This window comes from Amblyomma mixtum, chromosome 2 (genome assembly GCF_055824585.1).
Source record: "Amblyomma mixtum isolate Tamu chromosome 2, ASM5582458v1, whole genome shotgun sequence".
Lineage (NCBI taxonomy): Eukaryota > Metazoa > Arthropoda > Arachnida > Ixodida > Ixodidae > Amblyomma > Amblyomma mixtum.
The window spans coordinates 78,522,550-78,547,177 of NC_143013.1; the positions used below are offsets into that span (position 1 = coordinate 78,522,550).

Sequence of the window (24,628 nt, forward strand, 5' to 3'; positions counted from 1 at the left end):
AAGCAAGGCACGTCACGAGTCGTCGGCGCTCGCTTCGATTTCCCGCCCCAAAGAGCGTTCTCGGCGCAACGCCACCAGGCGCCCCACCGTCGCGTCGACCGGAGCGCCTCCGCGCGGGCGTACGGCGGAGCGGGCGTCGCGCTTCGACCGGCGCCTGCGCGCTGTGTCCGCAGCGGTGGCGGCCGCAGGCCTCGCGCGGCCATCTTGCGGGCATGGGAAACGAGGCGAGCGCCGAGCTGCCGCCGGGCCGGGCGGCAGCGGCGGCGGCGGGGCCGCGAGGCCCCGCGGCGCCGCCCGACCTCGACCTGAGCAGCTTGTCCGAGGCAGAGCGGGCCAAGATCTTGTCGGTGATGGCCCGCGCCCAGGACCTGGAGGAAGCGGCGCCGACGCCGCCACCGCAGCGGTAAGTGCGGCCGCCGCCGTTGTCCACTGCGAGAGAGCGCATGCTGCTGCCTGCAGGGAGCGATGCCCGCTGTGCGGCAACTCCGACCTGGAGCTGGCCTGCCGCTGCGTGGACTGCGGACGCGCGGCCTGCGCACGATGCGGCTCGGCGCTGCCCCAGCCCGACGGCAAGGTGAGGAGCGCGCGCGACCCGCGGCGGCGGCCGTCGCTCAGAGGCGCCTGCCCCGCCCCCGCAGAGGCCCTGGGTGTGCATGGAGTGCCAGTCCAAGTTCCGCCAGTCACAAGAGGCCCGGCGTCAGGACGGCTTCCGGCAGACCCCGGCTGCGATGTCGCAGGCGCCCCCGCCTGCGGCGGCCGCGCAACAGTCTCCGCGGGCCGCCGCCGGCGTGCAGCAGTTCGCGACGTCGCAGTCCGCGCAGCGTGCTTCCGGCATGCAGCGGACCATGCAGCCGGCCGTCGTGCAGTCCGTACCTATGCAACCTGCAGCTACGCAACCTGCCGCCACGCAACCTGTCGCTTCGCAGCCTGCCGTGCAGCAGTTTACCACGCCGCAGATGACCGCCACGTCGTACGGCACGACGCAGCACGCCGAGCCGCAGCAAGTTTCCTCCTCTCCCGCGATGCAGCGAGCCTCGGTGCAGACCGCTGCGGCGCAGCAGCAGCAGCAGCAGCAGCGTGCCACCACCGTGCAGTCGACCTCGGTGCAGCAGCAGCAGCAACAGCAGCGGGCCGTCGTCCAGCAGCACATGGACGCTCAGCCCGCGGCCGCCGCGCAGCAGCCGGCCGCGGTAGCGACCAGCGGGGCGCCGGCGCAGGCCGAAGAGCCGGCGCCAACCGAAGCGGACGAGCAAGAGGCCGAGCGAAGGCGGATCCAGCGCGAGGAGCTTGAGAGGCACCGACGCGAGCAAGAGGAGCAGCGCCAGGCCGAGATCAGCCAGGCGGAGCAAGAGCGCCGGCTCGAGCGCATGCAACAGGAGCAGCAGCGCAGGCTTCAGGCTCTCGCCTCGAGGCCGCCGCCGCAGCCGGTCGAGGAAGAGGAGAGCGACGAGGAGGAGCTTCCCGCGGTCGCCGAGATCGACGAGCCGAGCGTTGAGCCCGCGGAGCAGGAGGCGGCCGAGGACAAGCTCGCGAACAGCACGGGTGGCATCCCGCGCACGGTGCCGCTTCCGGGCCGCGCCGACTGGTCGCCCGTGAGCGACCTGTCCCCCATACTGGACGTGTCGCCGTCGCTGGAGGCCGCCGAGCAGGAGCTGATGGCCCAGTTCCACGAAGAGCGCCGCATGCCGCGAGCCACCAGCGGCACCATCTCGGGCATGCTGGCCGACTTCAACAAGGCCCTCAGCCTCGCCTCGCCGCCACGCACGCCGCGACGGCTGCCCGAGCCTTCGCCACCCGTGCCGGCGCCGCGATGCCTATCCGCGGCCGCCGCGCCCTGCAGCCCGTCGGTGACGCCAGAGCCGGCCGAGTCGCCGGCCAGCAGTGAGCCGGATGCTAAAGTCCGCCGCCGGCTGCCGCCGCTGCCGCGAGACCAGGAGCCCGTGCCCGCACGCCGCGCCAAGGACCGCGCGCGCGTGCTGTCGGCGCCGGAGAGGCCCAACAGGCCGCAGCCACCCCCGCGAGCTTGCTCGGTGGACGGGGGCCTGGCGGCGTCCTCCGGCGGGGTCGGCGGGATGAGCAGCATCAGCACGGTCGGCTCGGTCGGCCTGGCCAACACGGTCAGCACGGCCAGCTCCGCTGCCGGCGCGGTCGGAAGCCTCGGCAGTCTCGGGGCACTCGGGACTTTGGGTTCGGTCGGCACCGTCGGTTCCATGGGCACTGTGAACACGCTGGGCACGGCGATCGGCACAGTAGGTAGCATGGGCACGATGGGTACTGTGAACGCGATGGGCACGGTAGGCGGCACCATGGGTAGCGTGGGCAGCATGGGCAACATGGGAAACATGGGAACAATGGGTTCAGTGGGCACAATGGGCACCGTAGGCACAGTGGGCACTGTAGGCAGTCGTCTTCCTTCGTACATGAACTCGCTCAAGCAGCAGCTGCGTGAGGAACTTCGCAGCGTCACCGACGAGCGGCGGCGCCTGCTGGAGCTACGTGACCGGGACATGCGCTCCGAGGGCGACCTGGCTGCTCTGCTAGGCTGGTCCGGACGGCGCCGGACGACCGCGGCTGACCAGTCCTGGGCAACCACCGCCGAGCCGCGACGCTCTGCCGCCTCCGGGTGAGACGCCGGTACTCACTGCGACCGCTGCGGTACGCTTCTCCGCACTGCGCACTTACACTGCGCACTTTCGTGCAGGCCCGACCCGTGGCGGACGCGGAGGCGCGGAGACAAGAGCCGCAAGCCACGCTCGTGGCATCCTTCGCCGTACGGCTCTGAGGACGAAGACGACAGCTGCGAGCAGAGGAAGGCCTCCATCAAGGCGGAGATCGCCAAGCGGCGCCAGCAGATCGAGGAGAACGCGCGCCTCCACGCCGAACTCTACAAGCTGGCACGGCTACGCCAAGGTGAGGAGGGGGACGGGAATAGGGGAGAGGGGAGGCTTGAGAGGGAAACTAAAACATGGTGCGCTTCTCACTGGCGGCTGCCATCAAAGAGTGAGACGTGCAGCTGTGGGCTGACACTTTTGATCTAATGTGCGGTCATTGGGCTCGGTTTACGGGTAGCCGATCCGTCGGACTTGAATTTCACATTCGGAAGAAAAGTATGTGCTCTTTGAGCCTAGAGATGCGCCTGAAGCATACACTTGACGAAATCGAACAAAGTGTGTGCTTCTGAAAGCATGGGCGACCTTGCGTCTCCACGTGAACCGTGTAAGCCACTGCAAAAGGTTTGGGCAGTGGATACAGTGGAGGAATTGATTCTGGGACTGGTCTCAAGGAAGACCATTGAATGTGTCGCGGCCATATGGTCCGATGATCGTCGCCCGCGCTATCTTAACGGGCAGGGACTGGGAGTATAGTTAGCGAAAGATCTCAAACACACTGCCTAGAAATATTTCATTCGCACTTAGGTGGGAACAACGCAAAGTGAAAGTAAAAGTGAACGAACGACAATCCAGTGGTATTTTTCCTTTCCGGGTGACGTAACGTGTCAAGTAATCCAACGCGCTGCACGGCGGCTCTCACCCATGCGTCTAAGTACCCTAAGGCAAAACAGAACTGCGCGAAGACGACGGGACAAAAGAAGGCACGAATATACATACGATTTTATACACAAGATTTTACACATATACACATAAGATTTTCAGATAGGACCTCTTTGTCGGTTCAGCCACGTGTTTCTTGCCATTCGTAAATATTTCCCCGGAGATGCTGTGGAGGTGTTACTTCACCATCAAAACGACGAGCAGCAGATTGTTTACACTGCTCAGTGTAAACAAACAGCAGAACACGTGCTTGTCTTCGTTAATTGTCCGTATTCTGGACTGATTTTGCATTTAAATTCAAGTGACGCTCATGAGCACTTGAATGTAAATGCAAAAGCAGTCCAGAATACGGACAATCAACGAATACAAGCACGTGTTCTGCCGCTTGGTGAAGGTTTAGCTGCTGGCTGTTATAGAAAAGGGTGAGAGCACAGCAAGGTTTGTGCAACATAAGTTTGGCAGAAAGTTAAAAGTGAACCTCACTTACATTTACATACTCTTGTGTGCGTGCTTGTGTTCATATTATGCCCACACGCTCCGCGATGGAACGGCGTATCTGTGCGCCATCACCGATTCACAAGGCACACTTTCTCGAACTCCGCGTGAAATGGCGACTCTGGGAATAATGCTCTTGCTATGAGTGCAGCCCCTGTAAAGAGCAGCCACGCCATTTCGTAGAGCGAACTATTGTACGGTCCAAGATTCAGGCCATTGCATGCGGCACATGTGCGGGTATAGTTCAATGCACTTGCGGTACTTTTAGCTCTGCAGAGCCTCAAACGCTTCCCTGAATGATTGTTTTGTTTTTTGTTCATTTCTGATCTCTCGGTGTCAAAACACATTACAGATGGCAGTAGTCATAGAAAATAAATCGAAAAAAGAAACAAAATTTAGGCGCACAATTATCGGTCCTGAGTGTTTTGACTTTACGTAATTATATGCAGCGAATCGTTCAAGCCAGAAGTGCGCTTTGCATTATGAACATCGATAGAGGGCGAGCCATTTTCTGACGCTTTTTGTACACAAGCACGGTTGCTAGTTGGTACCAACGGGTAGATTTCAGTGGAAAGACAATGGAAGGAGTTTATTCACTCCACGAGCTGCACATGCTGTAGTGTCGCTAGAAAAAAAAATGTTACTGACTACTAGGAACAAGAAGAAAGTGGGAGGATGATTAGCAGAGGTGTTATGAAAGACCCCATTTCCGGGGTCTTTGTCTCTTTGTGCTTAGTCTTGGTGTAGCAATGATTGTTTTGTGTGTTTAACAAAAATCAACTGGTCTGCCAAAGTTGTCGCACACAGGTCCGAACTTTCCCTGATGTCGGCAAGAACGGCAGTACGATAATAAACGAATGTTGACGTTCGGCATCTGACGCGAAGATGACAGTGCGCGAAGAATACAGGGCGCAGGATTGTGCAGCAAATACACACGTATTCGATGAGATCACATGAGGGTTATTTTCGTCTTTTCTTCAAGCGCGAACGGATCGAGGATTGCAAGTTGGGGAGTTAGTTTGACAATGCTATTCAGGCCACTCCTATTATATATATATATATATATATATATATGAGGAAGTAGAGTAGCTCATCCCAGAATTTACATGTTGGAGGTATACTCTGAGGGAAACCAAACATTGCACGGTGCACCTGAGATGTCTGTGTGACATATCGGAGGTCACGGGAAACGAGGAGGTCGAATCCGGATGGAATAATGGAGCGGCTGCGGACGTCAAAGTTGCTGAAGAACAGCCGGACATTGCTTGATTAGCGAATTATACACGTACCGAGCCACAGTTCCGAATTTATAACGCTGTTTTTATGATTCAGCGCCGAATTTTGATCCTTTTATTAGTCGTCTTCAGGAAGCTTTTCTCAGAACGCAGTTGTATAATTCCCCCAAGGACGTCGAAAGAAAATCGAAAAAGAAAACTGCATTAGAATCAAGCAGCTTTGCGATAATGCACGCGGAACATAGTGATTAAGCAAACAAGGGAAGGGGATGAGGGGCTCGTTATAAATATGAAAGAAGCCAACAGCCACAGAAACCAAGGGGCACAGGGGATTTTTAATTAGTTTATTTATTTTGTGGTGTTGATCAATTTAGAATATTACTGAACATGTTATCACTTAAACCTAATTGATTAGAAAAGCAGAAGAAAAAACAACCACTGCCGCCGGTGGGATCCGAACCCACGACCTTTAGTTTAAATTAACCGGAAGTACGAATTTTCAGAGTCCAGATTAACGCGTCTATAATAGTTAGACGGAGGACTGACATATACCGGACTGTTGTGGTTATGTCAACCAGAGCATTTTACTGTGCTGAAAACTTCGCGGCCTACACAGCGTCACAAAACTTACTAACGCACTCCGATCAGAAGGACGCGTAACGCTGTGTAGACGTATAACCATGATTACAATAGCACTTACCCATCTCCGCTAAAAACTACGAGGGCTAAGGTTAGGTAACGCGGGGAGGAGGCGGTTATTTTGTTGCAAACGTTATTTCGTTACAGTAGCACACAGCCTTGCAGCCTGCAAGGCGAATGCGATGCATTGGTTAGCTAAGCCATGGTTTCTTTATATATACAGTCGCGCACACTGTAAACTGTATATATATAAAGTGAACGCAATGTATTATTTAATCGCCATTATTTATTTATATTCTCGTCTCGTTATTTCTCAAATTCAGCGCATAAAGGAAGACGCGGGTTTCAGCAATTTTTTTTAAATTTCTTGATGTCAGGCTGATGATAACAATGTATTCGCATGAAAATTTTTTAGCATATTAGAAATAATTTTATGACTAGTTTTACCAAATTTCGCCCTTATATCTTCCGAAAATTGTTTTATAATATACGTTTTTTTTTACCTGCATGCTGCGAAAATACTGCGGAGTTAAAATTTGGCAGAAGGCTGGTTCAAAACTTATTACGTTCCTACTGGTGTGCTACGGGTCAAATATTCGTATAATTTTTTTCCCCGCAAAGCACAAATTTTGGTTTTGAATTTTTGCGATGAAGTGTCTGTTGATTTATCCAAAGTAAGAAGAAAATTTCATACGAGAAATTCAAAATACATAAATTTGAAAACCAAAGAGTGTCTTTACCTGCAGTACGGTCCTAGGAGTGCAACAAAACATTCGGGGTCGAAATAGACAAAACAGTTGTGAAGAAATCTTCTCCGCAAAGCGAGTATCGAGACAGAAAACGGTAACGGGAAAAACGCCCACTGTTCGAGCGTTTCCCCGCAATACACAGCCTCCGCGGTTCACGAAACAGTTCTTTTTTTTTGTTTTGTTTTTAGAGTACTTCCAGGCCAATTGCAGCAATGAAACTTCGGTACAGAATAAAAAATGAGGTATAAGCGGATACAAGAGTTTTAAAAAAATTTTTGGGACATTGTTTGGGATTGCAAAGACGGCCCAGTCGGGCCCCAAGTGAGGAGTGTAAATATTACATCATGCTTTATCACGTAGCGACCGTCACAAGGTTGTCGCTATAACCATAGTTCCGTAATTGTAACCATTTCTCTTTACTGTATGGCACGGATGCTTGTCATGTGTGTGTTTTGAGCTCTCCAAAGCGATACACCGACTGAAATACGTCACAGTCGATGGCTGCTCTAAGGCTAGGCTAGCTTTTTTTTTTCATTTATTTTACAGCCAAATCTATCCGCAATCGAAATCCGTTACGCATTCCTAAGAGGGGGGGGGGGGGGGGGGGGGGTCCAGAAAAGAGAGAAAACAGGCTAAGTATCGTGCCTTATAAATAAGCACTCAAAAAAGTTTGTTTCACGAAATATTGTTCTTTTCAATAAAATTTTAAATAAACAAGTAATTTCGATGCATAGCTGATGATTTCTTTAGTTTGGTTGTTTGGGGTTTAACGTCCCACAGCGACCCAGGCTATGAGGGACGCCGTAGTGAAGGGCTCCGGAAATTTCGCCCACCTGGGGTTCTTTAACGTGCACGGACATCGCACAGCACACGGGTCTCTAGGATTTCGCCTCCATCGAAATTCGGCCGCTGCGGCCGGGATCGAACCCGCGCCTTTCGGTCCAGCAGCCGAGCGCCGTAACCACTGAGCCACCGTGGCGGGGTGCTTAGCTGATGAATCCAGCCATAACTAATGCGCGTATGTCGCGCCATAAAGTATTTTTCCTTTCTTAAACATAAGTCAAATATCGTTTAATATTTAGCGAAAAGTGATTCCTTTCTATTGTAGATTTTATGCGAATAGTTTCCGGGCACGTCCCGCTAATGACGCTCACGCATTTAATTGCAGCTCCTCAGAATCTGCAAGTGGGCTTCTCAACATTAGCGGGGAAGCCACCATTAAATCGTCGTCTGCTTTTAACCCCACTGAGAGAAAATTTTCAGCACAAAAAATTATGGAGCATCTATAGCTGCAAACTGCCTGGAGAACCTTCAATAAAGAATTACAAACATCAAGACTGCAGTATACAGAATATCATTGCAAAAGTAAATGCAATCGACGATTACTTAAATGCACATTACTACTAAACACAACGAAACGCTGAACACAATCAATTATCCAAGAAGTAGCATGCGCGTTTCGGGAGTTCAAAAATTGGTATTAACATCATATATCGGTGCCCTTAACTACAAGGCAGACGCATTTTTACAGAATTTATCTGTAATGCGAGAAATTAATCATCTTCATACTAAACTGAGTTGACCATGAAAGCCCGGGAGTCGGCTATACGTTCCACTGGATCTGCAGCCGAGTTTTGCAGCAAGCTTTCTCATCATTTACAAAAAAGGTGTGGCGGCCGCGACAGAGCCCAGGACGTTCAGAGTTCGGGAACCCCCCAACATGGTGGTCCAAAAATTGAGGGGGCACTTTGGCTCTCTAAAGTGCTGCAAGGCGATAGCGTTTCCTGGCCACTGTTTGTTTTTATTTTTCATATTTTGTTTTTTATTTATTTTTCGTCCCTTTTCTTAATTTAATTGTTTTTTATTTTTATTTTCACATCTTGTTTTTATTTTTCTTTATTTTCTTATTTTTTATTTTTTCTTTTCTTGACTTTACTCCCTTTATTTTATTTATGAAGCCCATGCATCCACTAGATGCGCCTTTATTCATGCTGGAACCTTGAGCCTTTTAAGCAGTGACGCCGAAAGGCGGACGAATCTGCCGACGGGTCTGTCGACACTCCTGCCGACGCGTCTGCTAACGACAGTATGAGGCATTAAAGGCTTTCGCCTTAATAGCCCAGGGAGTAGCTCTGCAACGTATACGGACACGAGGATACATGAGCCAGACCCGAGGAACGATTTGAACCTGTTCAGCCGCACGGGACAGGACTCGCGGCTTTAAAAGCTGAACCTTTTTTTTTTTTTTTCAGAATTTAGTGAAATTCAAGGATTCGAATGTGCGAGCTTGTGGGCAAATCGTGAATAATTTATTTGTGGTAGCGCTTAAAATGGTGACGCAATCGCCGGTTACAGCCGCGACGGGGGTTTAGGCTCCTCCTTATTGTGTCGGAGCAGTGCGGAGAAGCTCCGTGATGACGTTGTGGACAGTAAGGTTCGGATTACTGCTGCCTTCGCCCACGCCCCGCTGTGCGTCGTCACAGGTCGCCAGACGACGTTCTGCGGGCTTTGACTTCGGTGGTGTTCGTATACTTTCTTCGAGATCTTTTGCGTTGGATATGTACCACCGCCGTAGATGACGTCATCATGCGGCCCCCATACCCGGTGCTATGCGCTGCGGAAGAGCTAAAACGCCGTCGCAGCTTTATTCGACGATTGTGGCACCATTTCAAATGCTATTGCAAAAAGACTTCGCATTCTTTACCAACAAGTTCCACATATTCAATTGGTTTAAGCTCATCGCGAATCCGAAAATCCCTTCAGCTGCCCTTTAAGGATGCCATTGTGGGTGCTTGAATGTATGCGCGTTTCTTTTTCCATAGCTCCTTCATGAACTTGCCATAACTTCTCCATGCATGCTTTCCTCCTTTGCCTCATTCTTCCGATTTAGTGCAGCGTATTTTAACAGATTCTGTTTCTGTCTTGCTGCCGAGCCTGTGATCGCGCGATCGAGTCAGCCGCACTTCGATGCGTGCGGAATGCAAATATGCCCGAGTGCTGTGCGGTCAGTGTACAGGTTCAATCACACTTAGAGGAAACACGGCTCCACGTGGCCACGTACCTGCGGTCTGCCACTGCATCAAACCCGCTCATGAATCAATGCAAAGTGGCGCATGAGAAGAGGGATCTCGACGTGGTGCTTCGTGTCATCTGCCCCTTTGCGCGGGTTTGCTACCGGCTTGGTCGCAATGGTGCTCGGTGGGTGTGCAGCCACGCGGAGCCGTGATCCCTCTAAGTGTGATTGACCCTGTACGTTGAAAGATGCCATGCAAGTTGTCGAAATCAATTTGGAGTTCCTCATCATGGTGACTTGTACTGTTCATGTGTGGCTTCGGGACTCTAAACCCCACATACCATACCATACCATACCATACCATACCATACCATACCATACCATACCATACCATACCATACCATACCATACCATACCATACCATACCATACCATACCATACCATACCATATCCTAAAATATCCCTTAGGGGCATGGACGATCGGTGAATACTCTTCAGATGGCGAAGCGTGCGTAGTCGGCATAACGACCCTTTTTCTGTGACGCGTGCGCGACCAGCCGAGACCGGCGTGTCCCCCGACCTGGGCATCGTGAGCGGCGGCACGGTGACCAGCGGCGGCGGCAGCGTGCTCGAGGCCATCGACCAGGTGCTGCGCCAGGAGAGGCGACGCTGGCCCGCCTCCTCGGCGCCCATCATCAACGACGAGTGCTCGTCCATGGGCATGATGCACCCCCCGCCCGGAGGCCTCGTGGGCGGCGGAGGAGGCCTGCACTGCGGTACGAGCGCCGAGGACCGAAGCATGGCGCTCATCGCCTCCACCTTCCCGGACTCGCCCATCTCCTCCGAGGAAGAGGACGAGGAGCCCCCGGCCATGCCCCTGCTGCCGGACATGCCTCGCCGCCGGCGCCTCCACCACATGATGCAACAGGTGACCGTGGCCATGTAGACGTCTACAGCTCAGTCGGGAGACGTCATTTTATACATGGCCCCCCTTTTTTTTATTACGCAGAGCTGCGGTGTGAACTTGAAACTCTTAAACTTTCCCTTCAACTAAGACTAACACTCTTGGCAGCAGTATTGTACGGCATGTTGGCCCGCATACCCGAAAAAAAAAATGCTGTCGCCTCCAGCAGTAAGGCAGCAACTTGGGTCCCAAATAACGTTGCTGACAATCACCCTAAGCGGGTGCGCGTCCGTAGTGGCACCCTTGATGGTGGCGAGACGACGGGGAATATCATCGTTCTGGTCGTCGTCGTCTTCTTGTCGCTCATCTTCGCGAAGTGAAAGGTGTACTTTGAACGAGCGGAAGGACGGTGACGCCCGCCTCGTTTGTTAAAGTATCCGGGCAACCCGTGTTGTTAGTTGGTAAACGCCGACACCAGGACAAAGAGCTACGTCAGGCCTCCGTCAAAAAAGGCCTGTTTAGGAAAAGGCGCTTTGCTTCTGTATTCAGTGTTTCTTCCTAGTAGGAATGAAGAGAGAAATAGCGGTTGCATGTACGTGCCTGAGGTATCTAAGTAGCTCGATGCTTGAAGCAAATATGAACAGGGACATGAGTGAGAGAAATCGTTCGTGTGCAGCTATACCGGCGCTCAGTGAACCTAAAGGCGTCTTTGCCAGTATGTGAGCCCCATCGATGGTATCAGAGAAAAAAAATGATCTGAATCATTAAAATTTTTCGGCAATGAGTGCATGTTCGGCAAGTCGCAGATAGTATACTGCCTGCACATAGTGAAGCGAAGACTGCAAAGAGGACATTACCTTTTCCATGGTCTTCCTTCTGTGGCTTTCGGATTCTTCGAGGTCGAGGCTTTAGAGGTTTATAGTTTATGGAAACGGTTTCGAGTGCCCTTGAGCCAACGGCAATAGGCTCCATTTGCAGAAAGCATCAGGTTCGTAATCGCCGTGGCGTGAACTTTTATTCCTTGTTATCTACAAGGTAGACGAAATGCTGCGCTATCTTCTGCGATAATAAAAGGCGATGCAGGTACAGCGAACTTCACCACAGATCGCCTACTCAAACGCCAAAGCAACCCGGCTCTGCCGTCGGTGTCTACGTGTCGGTTGTCGACGCGAGGGCCGGTTGCCAACGCATGAGTCAGGGGGGTTCCCCTTTCACTACAGAGTTCCAGCGTGTTGTGCCGACAAGCGCTCGGCTGTGCCGAGCACGTGCGGGCAAGCACAAAGAAAATAGCAACACGAGTTCCCACGCGTTTCTACGACACTGCAGCGTTTTCACTCTGCGCCGCATGTAAAGGAAAAACATTTGCCGTCCGTTGCGAAACTGTTAAGGCCACTGGGCGCTCCCGTGGGTGGTCTCACATTTATGCAGCAGTCGCTGTGGCACACTTCTGTTGTGGTTAAACATGGTGAGGCAAAATTACTCAATTACTGTCAATAAATAAATGGGTAGGGGGTCTAACTACTAGTTCTTCATTGGAGTGGGGCAACTCCAGCCTCGCAGACACACGTGAGTGCATAGTCATGGTCAAAAATATGCGCGATGCAGGATTTTCTGGGGGAAAAAAAATTTCTGTGTTGCCTCGCTAGTCAGTCAGCTGGTATTCTTCCAGAGTATGTGGAGCATGTTAGTCCCTTGTGCTTCTATGCTGTTCACTGACCTGCTTCGCCTGACCTCACTGAAATAATTCTTTTTTTTTCCTGCGAACCCGCATACCGTAAACTTCTGTCCATGAGCGTACGTGTGCTGAGATGTGGAGTAGCACTAAGGTGCTATTAATCTATGGTACTGCAGTGGTTTGTCTAGTGCCCAAAGTTGGAGCCTAGCGAAAAAGCTCGGAATGAAGCTCGAGTGCCGCGCAGCCGGTGAAAGAAAAGAAAACGATAAGCCCAAAGTTAGGAGGGGGGGGGTGAAACTGAGCAGCGCGGATCTGCCAGCTGACGATGCTCTAGCTGTGCAGGAAGTGACCTTGAGCGGAATGTGTGACGCGCAAGTGGGCTGCAGAGGCTCAGATACAGCATATTGGGAAGTGTACTACAGTAGGATACAACTTAAAAAAAAAAAAAAAACAGCAGTTTATACCGCGATCCGCGGCGTCCTGTATTACTCCGCTGGCCAATCGCAACTGTAAACGAAATCAGCTTTTTAATGTTTGACTGTATCAAGCAATCCATGTATCAAAATTCTAGAGCTCATAATTTTTTTTTCTTGTAATAAGCTTCTTTTTTACGTAACAAGAAACGTTTAAGCAGCGGACTACTTTTTGTCGTGGAAGAATTCTGTTCGCGGAGGCTAAATGCGGGCGGAGCCTCACTGCAGACTTAAGTTGTATCTGACTATAGCGACGGCTCATACGACTGGGGGATCACAGATGTGCCCTTGGCGTGGTGTTCGGCTTCTCTGGGGTGAAATGCCTGGAAAATGGGTCTATGATCCCAGCTTGTGTAGACCAAAAAATACCTTTAACAATGGCGTTCCTTGGCCAAAGATGTGCTTGCGCCATTGAAATTCGTCATCTTCATTATATGGCTGGGTTCAGTAGAGAGAACTGTCTTGCAGTGAAGTTCGCATAGCCACGGTAATTATGATCACGACGACGAGGTTACAAAAAATCTTATGCGTTGTGTTGATTTGAAGGAAACGATTTCCCTTGCTGTCGAAAACAACTTGAATATAAAACCATCGGCATCGTTGGAATGGTAGCGTTAAAGGGGGGAGGAGGGGCCTGCAGTGGAGGTGAAGTGGATGGGAAAGAGCGAGAAAAGATATCGGGTACAGTTAGGGGGAATTAGGGACGACTCCGTGACGCAGATGAACGTGTCCAGGTTGTCCGGCTCGATCGGTACGGTAATTGCTGTAAGTCTCCATGAGTCACTGAAAAAGGTCACCGAAGGCTTGGTCTTGCTATCCCGAGTCACTAAGAGCGCTGGGCCGACGCCGGAGCTGAAGGCCAGGCCCTATAGATTCCCCGCCAGACTTAGGGAAATGGGGAAGGCAGTGGTCGACGGGAGAATATAATCTTCGGGCAAGGTCATACAGCCTTGCTAGCCGGAGTCGGTAGACGAATGTGTGGTAATTACGTCCGTTCTCCGCCGCTCGAACTCTTTCCTCGGTGCTCCGCAAATGGCTTCTGCAGTTTCCCCGATAAATTTCTAAGAGAAGACTCCTTGATTAAAGACAACCCGATTGTGTCGAAACTGCACTCCGGCGATTCTTGCGCCAATGAAAGCTTGCAGCAAGTTTGCTGCTACATCCAAACGCGACTGACCAGCGTGCATCAAAGCTCGAAAGGGCATCGCGGGAGCCAGGAGGTCGGCGTGAAAAGGTATATAAAAGAGGTTGGCAATAAGTTTTGCCTCTTGGCTGTAGCTTTTCTTTATTCAGTGATGGAATCGAAATGTGTTAGATTCAGATTAAAGTTTGGAAAGTCTTCTTTCCGAGGAGCACATCATTTTTCGACACAGCTCCTCATAAGACGACAGCATCATGGAAGGACATATATATATAGGGACATATAGTAGATCGAAAGGGACTCGAACTCAAGCGTCATTGAGCCTACTGCCTACATCATTAATGGCACTGCAGTGTTGTCCTAGCAGTCTATTGACATCCGCCTCGTATGGAGGAGGCGCGAGCTTCGATGCAGATTGCCACCAGTACCCATCAGCTTTCCAATGTGTACAATGCTATTCCCTCGCCTAGTTCTCAGTCTTCTCAGGCACGAGATGCTTGAGAGAGAGAGAAAAAAAAAAGCGTGGTCTTTTTAATCCTACCTCGCACAGACCGAACCCCTTGTGCCTTGGCGCTCCTTGACCAAAGTGACCATGCGCCATTAAAAATAATCATCCTCCACCATACTCACAACGTGAGCGGCAGGTACTAATTGGTTGAAACCTTCGATCCTAGAGTCGGATACAACTCAAGATCGAAGCGACAAATGCCCCTCAAAGAAGACCCTGCAGCCAATGGGGTCGACCGATTCTCCCCATTAATCGGTTATCCCCTTTCCCCTTGACCGATCCCTTTGGACCTGCAAGCGTGAAATCTCAGGGGGCTTCAGATGAATGGGGAATAACCACGGCTTCATCGGATTAATCACGGAATCACGAAAATCGGTCGACGCTATTCGCTGGAGGGCCTCCTTTGAAGGACATCTGCCGCTTCGTTCTTGAGTTGTACCCGCGATTGCAGCTCCCGACCAATCGGCAGTCACGTCGGCTGAGCGAGGCAGCTCTGGCAGCTTTGCGCATCCGCAGGATCCCGAGCTCGACCTGGTGGGCGGCGGGGGCGGAGTCAACGCCAGGCGCGTACTGCTCACGCGCGACCCTCGCCGGGGCGGCCTGGGCGTGCGCGTGGTGGGCGGCAAGCGCATGAGCAACGGCCAGCTGGGCGCCTACGTGGCCCGCGTCGGCCGCCCGGACACCCTCGGCCAGCTGAGCGAAGGGGACCGCGTGCTCGAGTGGAACGGCGTGCCGCTCACCGGCAAGACGTACGAGCAGGTGCAGCGCATCATGGACACCCACAACACCGGCGACGAAGTGGAGCTGCTCGTGCAGAGGTACGTACTGTATACACTGCCACTTTCTCACACGCTGACTCACGTGCGGCGTGACAACTGCGCATGTGGGAAAAAACACTGAACACACCTTCATGGCTTGTTTGGTTTGGTGGTTTGGTTTATGGGGTTTAATTAACGTCCCAAAGCGACTAAGGCTATGAGAGACGCCGTAGTGGAGGGCTCCGAAAATTTCGACCACCTGGGGTTCCTTAACGTGCACTGACATCGCACAGTACACGGGCCTCCAGAATTTCGCCTCCAAAGAGATTCAACCGCCGCGGCCGGGATCTCTTTGGAGGAGAAATCCTAGAGGCCCGTGTACTGTGCGATGCCAGTGCACGTTAAAGAACCCCAGGTGGTCGAAATTTCCAGAGCCCTTAACTACGGCGTCCCTCATAGCCTAAGTCGCTTTGGGACGTTAATTAAACCCCATAAACCAAACCACCAAACCAAACAAGCCATGAAGACTGCGCAGTGCATTTGTGGACCTCTCAACGCTTAAAAAAATGGGGTGCCCCATGGTTTTTCCGTAGAAAATTCTCGTGAGGCGGGGGGCAAACTAGTCTTTCTAGTGATAAATGACTCCAGATAGATTTGTGGGCGTATGCTAATTTTATTTTTGTTCGGGCGTCTCACTGCGTGCGGAAACACAAAATTTGGCTTGTAGCCGTTCCATTTCCGACCACGCCGCAATGACACATTTCCGAAGTGCGAACGCGTTCCGATCGACTGACTCTGTCGCGGGAAACGCGACAGAGTCAGGGGGGGGGGGGGAGCGATTGCCCCCCCCCCCCCCTTCCGGACGCCCATGCATGTATACACTTGCCAGGCTCATTAATTGGGAAGCCAAACTTGAAAAGAAAAATGCGCCGAGCCTCCACGCCGTCCACGGTCGCGTACTGAACAGTGTTACTTCCAGACCGTCCTTTTTTGACTCTACGGCAAATCTCGATCCCTGCACTTCTCTTACAATTCAATTTTCAACTGACGTTGTATATCCATCTGTGCAGTCACCCGCTGCTGAAATTTGCTCACGCTCTACAGCAATGCGCCTGTGAACGCGCGTTAAGTGCGTTGGTATACTTATTCGGGAAAACGTTTGTCACGCATGTAGTACACCTTACCACGCGTAAAACAAAAAAAATTATTGGCGATTCTGCGCAGAACATTTTTTTTTTCTCTACCGCCTTCAAAAGTTCCAGTTTCTGTTTTACTGACGTGCATGGGAGCTACCCAACGCATCACAAACACTCGGAACTCATAGCTTTTTTCCGAAAAAATGTGGTCCTAAAAAGACCTATGAGCGGAAACAAGAGGCGACGCTGGGCTGACAGATTATGCTTCGGGAACACCAGAAGTTTTTTTTTTTTCTTTTGCGTGAAAACGCGAATGCGTTGCTGAGAAAACCACAGCTAAAGTTCGAGATTCCTCATTTACACCTCAACGAAACGCGGGTACCGTTACGTCACTTGTATGACGCGCCTCCCTTCCAGCTTTTAAAAAGTAAGTGAAAACGAAAAGAAAAAAAAACCACTTGACCTGCTAATCAAACGAATTCTTGTTACTATATCTATCAACAGACGGCGTCATCATACTATAGCTGAGCCCACTGACGGCTGCGTGGATTGCGTCCGTAGTATCCGAGGTTCGTTAAGCGGACTTCCCATGTTACAGCCCAAATTAGAAAGTCAAGCAGCGTAGTTTTGTTAAGCGCGTTTGTTTGTTCAATACAGACTCTTTCGAAGCTCTCCAGAGCAGTAACTGGCTCTCGCTGATAGCACTGCTACCTACAAGTTCCTTTACGACGCGATATAATTGCGGTGGAAACCTCCACAGCAGCTGGTGGTAGGCTGGCCTCTACGTCATCGTCATCATCAGATTCATGGAGTGTTTGTTCTTCACGTACTAACACTCCATTATAAAGTCTTGGCTGTATCCTGGTGTACTACACCACTGACAATGCTATGCCGAAAGAAGCCCTCTTCTAAAAAAGCCTATTTTTAAAAATTGTGTAGTCTTAGGCAAAACACCCTGCATATCCTTGTGTATCTTTACACGAACTCGACGACCTAAAGATTTTCAAGATTTTATCGAATGTTTACTAATGCCTTGTGAAAACAGAGTACCAACACGAATGGCGTGTTTTTGCAGCGACTGGGACTCATTCGACAGCCCCGTACCGACACAGCGGCGCCGCCAGCACGGTAAGCCTAATCGGACACGCGGAGCGAGCCGACACGTACAGTCAGAAACAATATAAAAGGGAACACTCCATTTGCATGCAGTGAGCAATTACTCTCTCCAACATGAGTAATGATCAGTTTTTTTTTGCACCTGTTGCACGAGGTCTTTATTTTCAAGTTCTACGCAGACGTGAAAATTAATTCCGTTCTCGTGTGTTAACAAGGCGTTCCCCTTCATATTGTCCGCAACTGTAAGTACATGCACCTTTGTCAAATATGTACAGACCAGCACCTTTGCTCCTCGCCTGTGTAGAAGGGCTCTGGTAACATCTCTGTAAGCCCTGCAGGGGTGAAGACGATCGTTCCCCTTAACCTTGAAAGGTTTTGAGCGCTGGCCATGACTGGCTTGCCTTGATTACCGCCATATTAAACGCTGGAATGCAAACTGAAATGACTCTGGCACTCCTGCATAAAAATTAAGACCTTGGGGGTACTTACACATTTACTTCGAGGTTAGGTTCATACAGTGCACAAATAGCAGACCGACACATTTTCGACACAGTGCTCAAGCTGCGAAAGTCTTCGGTAAATCGTCACTTCTCAAGGTGTATTTCTACAGTGGCTCAGGTTTTTGGAAGCGATGCTGCAAGCATTGTTTTGATTTGAGAACTTTCGTGCTGTCGGACCAGCTTACTTTCGATTTCACTCAGCCTGTGTGCTTAAACCCTGCGACGGTTTTGCAAATAAGACTTCAAAATGGTGATTTACTCTTGTTAAACCATGCTGCAGTTCCTGAAGTCCTTCATATAGTCAACAAGAAAAAAATTACATCCGATTAGCGTAGTTAACCAAATGCGAAGTAGGTGCCTTATAGTAGGATACAACTTAAAAAAAACAGCAGTTGCTAACACTGGGCCGCGGTCCGCGGCGTCCTGCATTACTCCGCTGGCCAATGGCAACAGTAGACGAAATCAGCTTTTTAATGTTTGACTACATCAAACAATCCACGTACAAAAATTCTAGAGCTCATAATTATTTTCTTGTGATAAGCTTCTTGTTTACGTAACGAGAAACGTTTAAGCAGCGGACAACTTTTTCGTCATGGAGGAATTCTGTGCGCGGAGGCTAAATGTGGGCGGAGCTTCACTAAGGAGGTATTCACATGACGTCATCCGCAAGGGGCGCTAGCGGCCGGCGCAGCATTCGCCATGTTGGTGGTCGAGCGCGCGTCCGCCGCGGCCAGCCGCAGTGTTTAAATAGCTGGTGATGTGCGAAATGTGAGTGTACATGGTCTGTTCTGAAAGTAGTAGGACTGGTTTTTTCCTGGGCGAACGGGTGGACGAGAGGTGGTATGCGCGTGCAGGATCGTTGAAGGGGGATATTGGGAATGCTAGGGAAAATCGGCAGTCGGCTCTCGGCCGTTGATGAGAGGAGGTCGCTTGTACTGTGAACCCCTGTCTAAACGTCTCGTCACGCAGAATCATCGAGCGTTTACTGGATCAGGGATACGCGATAACATTTTGAGTAAATCTTGGTAAAACGGGCAAAGAGACTCACAACACGATTAAGGAGGCCTACGATGACGCTTCCATGGGTTGATCAGGTGTTTTTTGAGTGGCACAAGCTGTTCCGAGAAGGTAAGGAAAGAGTGGAGGAAGACGACCGCTCCAGACGCCCTTCGACCAGCAAGACCAACGAAAATGCGTAGCGAGTGAAACATTTACTTACCGTGATAGTAGAATGAGTATCAGAATGATTGCTGATGACTTGAGCATTCCTAAAACCCAAGTTTTTGAGATCGTGACAGAAAACTTATCAATGAGGAAAGCGTGAGCGAAGTTGGTGCCGGAACTGTTGTCAGAGGAGGAAACGGCCAACCGGTAGGATCTTCTTCATCATGTGAATGAGGACCGCGATTTTTTGCCCAGCACAAGGCGGCAACGCTGCCTCAGCCCCCCTACAGCCTCGACTTGGCCCCGCCAGACTTTTTTCTATTCCCGAGAATAAAATCGACGCTCAAGGGGAAACATCACGGATTGGTAGAGGTGGTTCAACAGGCCGTGACGAGGGAGCCAAACGGCATTCCGGTCCAGGCGTTCCTGGAGGCGCACGAAAACTGTAAAACTCATTGGCAGCAGCGTGTAGGTGCGGAAGGGTGCTACCTTGAAAAATTGTAGTCGTTTGTACTATTCTCTTGAATAAATTTTGTTTAAAAAAATCAGTCCTACTACTTTCAGAACAGACCATGTATTTCGCGTCTCGCCGCAGATATCTGTCCGACCGGTAACACCGCGTGACTGATTGAATATTCCGTGAACTGCGCGAAGCAGAAAACAGCGGGCACGCTCAAAAGATTCCAGTTTGTGAAAAGGCCGATCCGTAGGAAAGTGGAGGTGGTGGAGGAGCCGGCGCGGTGTGCGACGTACAGGACTGCTGCCGCGCGTTGAATTCACCCGTATCGAGGCCCACCTTGTGCACGGCTTAAGTTTGCTGGCAGGCCAAGAAATTAAAGCATACAAACCTATGAGAGGGTGCAATTACTTGACAAGCAGGTGAGTCCAAGAGCCGTGCTTAGGGTGCCAACGGCCGAGGTGCCTACGGCCAAAGTGCCGTTTTTGGAGAGGTGAGTAATTCGAAGGGTCTGTTCGCTTGGCTGTAGTTTAACTTGTTACCTCTATCTGCTGTTACTACTGAATTTAGCGGAATTGCTGCACACTGCGTTGCTGCGAAATGGCTAGACGTCTTGTACATTCGAAGCGCTACGCTACAATCAAAACTGCAAAACATTCTCGCTAAGTCTACCTTTCGTGCTGCGAGCGCATGACAGTATTTGTGTGACCGTTCTGTCTTGTAAATAAGGCAGCTATGACGCTTTGCCTTCCTGCTGAAACACCGCCTTTGAAGCTTCAGCAGCTCGCAGACTGCCGCTGGAAATATTTGTTTCTGCGGTGCCAGTTTCGGAATTTCGGCAATTAATCGTGCTGTTTATCCGCGATGTGCCCTGCATGACTAGCTAAAGGTTTTCAAATACATGCTACATTCCTCCGCACGCGGGGGCGTGCAAGTCTGGCTACCGACGCGTCGGTTTCTGGCTACGGAGAAACCAGGTCCGCGCGGGGGTTCATAGTGGCCAGGCTCTGAGGACACGGCGCCTCGAGGAAGCGGCCTCACGGCCGGCCGCAGGCTTCACCGCCTTGCGGGACGCCGGGGGATGGGGGCCTAGTACGACCTCTGAAGAGTCTGGCAGAAGAGTCTGGCAAAAACCGTCGATGTTGTGGAGTACCGGTGGAGTAGGCCCGGGTCATCTCACCCGAAGCCACGTTCTTGGTTAGTGGCCCGGTCGCCTGGCCTTGAACACTCTCTCCTCAGTAGGAGAAGAGCAAGCTAGGGGAGGAAATAAGTGCATGGATGGATGGTAGGAAGCACAGATGGGTCCCCACGGAGGGATCAGTTCCGAGGCCGCGAAGCCGTTGACGATCTGGGCCTCTATTGGCCGGACCCATCACACATACTTCCGGAGTCTGAAAAACCGCGAAAAGCACTCGACGGCGAGTAGCCGGCAGGTTGGAAAAGCCTCCTAGTGTCGTGGAGGAGCCCCATGCAGGTAGCTACTGACCCCGTGTTAGGTTTTCCTGTCTCCGACGGTCGGAGCCCGTTGCGTATGGTGGGTGGTCGGGCATCCCGTGAGTGGGGCCGCACCATTGGGCAATCTCGATGCTCTCACTGTCCTGGCCAGGCAGGCCAGCAATGGAGTCGAGAAAATCGAAGGATATGAACCAAAACCTCGCTGTCCCCATTCCCAGCCTTTGTCCCAACCTATTCCCTACAGCCATTCGCCCATCCTCTCCGCTACTTCCCAGGGGAGATCGGGGGAGTCTCCCCGGGCCCGCTCCCCCGGCTGTGGGTCGCTATAGTAGCTTTTCCCTTTTATGTTACTTTTGCACCCACGGGTGGTGAAATTACAATTTGCCTACGGGCCTATTCTTTTATTTTCGAATTGGGTTAAGCCTGTTGTACGTACGTGGTGCAGGCAGGGGCTTATTATTTTTATTTCCTTTTCGGTTGCCCCAACCTATTCTTTGTCCTGCTAGTGCGACAATGCAGGGAGTGGCAGATGAAAGGGGATAGTTGGGGATAGACCCCTCTCTCCACTGTGGCACCACTCCTTGCATTGTCACCCTAGCAGGGTCATGAGAATCAGCCCACGCCATAGGCTGGGGGGGTTTCTTTGACGGGGAAAAGCCGCTTCGTTCTTAAGTTGTATCCGACTATAGTATGGTATGAATGCTTGACGTGAGTGTTAGTAAAGATACACTCATTTTTTAATACAGTGAATGCTGCGAGAGATCGCCGGTAATTTCCATTCTCTAACGGCAGATTTTCTACATACCATACGCCATAAAACTGCTTCCAAATGAACATTCTTTGTTGTTTACATGCAGCTGTTGTCTGGATTGTTTAATCTTTTAGTGAGCCGAGTGACCTCTAATGCAGCAGAGATCTATGAAATTGCAAAATGTATTCAGCTAGGAAGGTGCAGCGGAACTCAAAGTGCAGCATGTAAATATATTTAAAAGTAGTAACGTCACTCCCAGTGGTAGTCAAGAGCCATTGACCTCTTGGTGCGGCTCCCAACTGAGTTGTGTGGTTCAATTCTATGTTCGGCTGCAGTCTTTTTTTCTTTCTAAATATTTTCTAACAGGATCGGTTTACAGGGGCTTAACGTCCCAAAGTGACTCAGGCTATGGGGGACGCCGTAGTCAAGGGCTCCAGAAATTTTGACCACCTGGGGTTCTTTCATGTGCACTGACATTGCACAGTACATGGGCCTCTAGAATTTCGCCTCCATCGAAATCCGATCGCCGCGGTCGAGATCAAACCCACGTCTTTCTGGTCAGCAGCCGAGTGCCACAATCAATGAGCCACCGTGGCGGACTTTTCGTAAAACGAGTATATGAATAGGAGTATATCAGGGTGTGTACTGCACTCTGGCTAGGAGTCCGGTGGTTCTCGACAAAAGGGAGAAATATGAGACAAATTTCTACTCCATTGAAAGTAGTTTCCAGCACTCTTTTACTTCCTAGACTGTGTACGGGGTTAGTGCACGTTATAAAGAACCACGGGCCGCTCTTCAGCTGGCAATTGCCGGCCTGTTCCTTTCCTAGTTTCGTGTCTCAGTCTCAACGTTTCCATGTCAAATAATATCATGCATAATGAGAATCGGCGTGCTGACGAAGCTGCTTCTTCCTGTGCAGGCAGGCGAACACGGTTCGAGTGGAGCCCACCCAACGAATGGCCGCAGTCGACGGCTGAGATGCTGCAGGCGTCGCCACCGACGGCATCGCTACGCCCCTACAGGTCAGCCATATGTGCACATAGCAAGTGAATTTGGTGGGAGTGCTGAACGCTCGCTTGACTGGGACACAGCGACTCAAAGTATCCTTACTCACAGTTGCTGATTCACCGACTGTTGAAGCGAATTAAACTTAGCGTGATTTAATCGAGGACAGCATGGCGATAAAGATTCGAGGTAAAACATGTAGCGAAAGCGGGACACAAAAGATGGAGGAAGGCACACACAGGACAACCACCACTTTTCTTTGCATTTCGGGGCATTTTTCTAAAACGAGCGTTCTCCTGTGGCGTGCCCAGAGTGTTTTTTTATCTCGAACCTCTTCTACCAACTAGCCTGCCTATAGGTTCAAATGAGAAAGAGACGACACACACCAATCCCGGGGTCTGTTCGGGATCCTTCTGATTTTTGAGTGTTCACAAAAAGCTCAGCATGGTGTTAAAGAGGGCAAACATGGTCTTAGCGAAGGCAGGATGACGTTTAAATAACAATAAAGTAAAATTGAAGGAAAGCGAGGCGGCTGATTACGGATGTAGAACTGGAAGCCTTTAACTCATCACATCTCTCTGCGCCCATCAGTTCACATACTGAACATGCCACTGAACGTGCCACTGAACGTACCCGCGTGCACTTTCATTCAACCCACCACTGAAACCTCGTTGATATGAACACGCTTCATTCGAATTTCCAGTTCACTCAAATTGACACTCTGGCCCTGTTAAAGGTGCACTGAAGAGGAATCTGAACTTGTCTTTTTGCTGCGTGAACTCGATCTACACGTTCCGAGCTTTCTTAGAAACTTCGATTTATTGCCCTGTGTGGCCGATTTCCGTAATTAAATCGAATTAACGTCCGGCTCCCGCCTCTTTTAAAATTCTCCCGCGTACGGTGGGCGGAGTCGACCAACGTGTGGAGCGTCTTTCACCCAGTCCCGTGGCGGCTTGCCGCTCTGCCATTGGCGGAGTAATACGTAGTAGTCCGTAGTAGCAAATAGTCCGTGAGTATTTTTATTTCTGTGGGCTTGTTTTGCGGCTATATTATCTGCGAATGAAACTATTTATTCATGGAAACCTAAAAAACAAAATAAAGCGAAAGCAAAGCCTCCACGGAGCTGGCTGAAAGGCACTTCCCGCATTGGTCGACTCCGCCCACTGTACGCAGAGAATTAAAAAGATAAAGGCGGGAGCCGGACATTAATTCGATTTATTCGGCCACAGAGGGCAATAAGTCGCAGTTTCTTAGAATGCTAGGAACGTGTAGATCGAGTTCCCGCGGCAAAAAGACAAGTTCAGAATCCTCTTCAGTGCATCTTTAATGTGCTATGCATTAAAAAGACTCCCGCTAAATAGATCTCCATATACCTCGATAATTTTTTGCTGCCCTTCGAGTTCGAGAGTTGACTGAACTTGGCTTAGAGGAGCTTAATCATGACAGTTGAAGCTGCTGGTGGCATGCCGACAGGTAGGTTTCCAGGTGTTGGGACACATTCTTGCTGGCTGTGTTAACGTTTACGACACGGAAAGAGTGCACACCTTCATTCAACTTCGAATCTAAACATGTCGGATTGAATATGCATTCGCTTTTGGCACCAATGTTAGCTCCTTGACTACAAAGCTTGTAGCGAACACAGAGGTTTGACATAAAACAGCGCAATTCACACTTAATTCCTTGCTTAGCTTTTTTATCAAACCTCCGAGGTTATAACTTTGAGACAAGAATTATGTGGTCGACTATCGAGAAAAGTTTGAAAATTCCACCGCTTAGAAAAGAAAAAAGTTACAGCACCAGACAGCACTTCCTAAGCGCACCGCAGAACTTTGCGACATCAATCTTTATTTCTTGTTTTTGAAAAGTGATGCTTTTTATGAGCATCAAATGGCCCTACTATTCT

General features: G+C 50.8%; 1 protein-coding gene across 2 annotated transcripts in view; it reads left to right on the plus strand.

The window, feature by feature from the left end:
- The first annotated feature begins 212 nt into the window (after positions 1-212).
- Positions 213-24,628, plus strand: part of LOC149359819 (uncharacterized) — a 30,278-nt gene continuing 5,862 nt past the window's right edge. Inside the window, exons 1-8 of one of the 2 annotated variants that reach the window (XM_089571925.1) lie at positions 213-403; positions 460-574; positions 639-2,623; positions 2,702-2,910; positions 10,240-10,610; positions 14,900-15,201; positions 17,353-17,405; positions 22,640-22,742. In XM_089571925.1, coding sequence (XP_089428051.1) covers positions 213-403; positions 460-574; positions 639-2,623; positions 2,702-2,910; positions 10,240-10,610; positions 14,900-15,201; positions 17,353-17,405; positions 22,640-22,742 — 3,329 coding nt within the window. The remainder of the gene's footprint in view (positions 404-459; positions 575-638; positions 2,624-2,701; positions 2,911-10,239; positions 10,611-14,899; positions 15,202-17,352; positions 17,406-22,639; positions 22,743-24,628) is intronic. The other variant, XM_089571926.1, reaches the window with a different exon arrangement.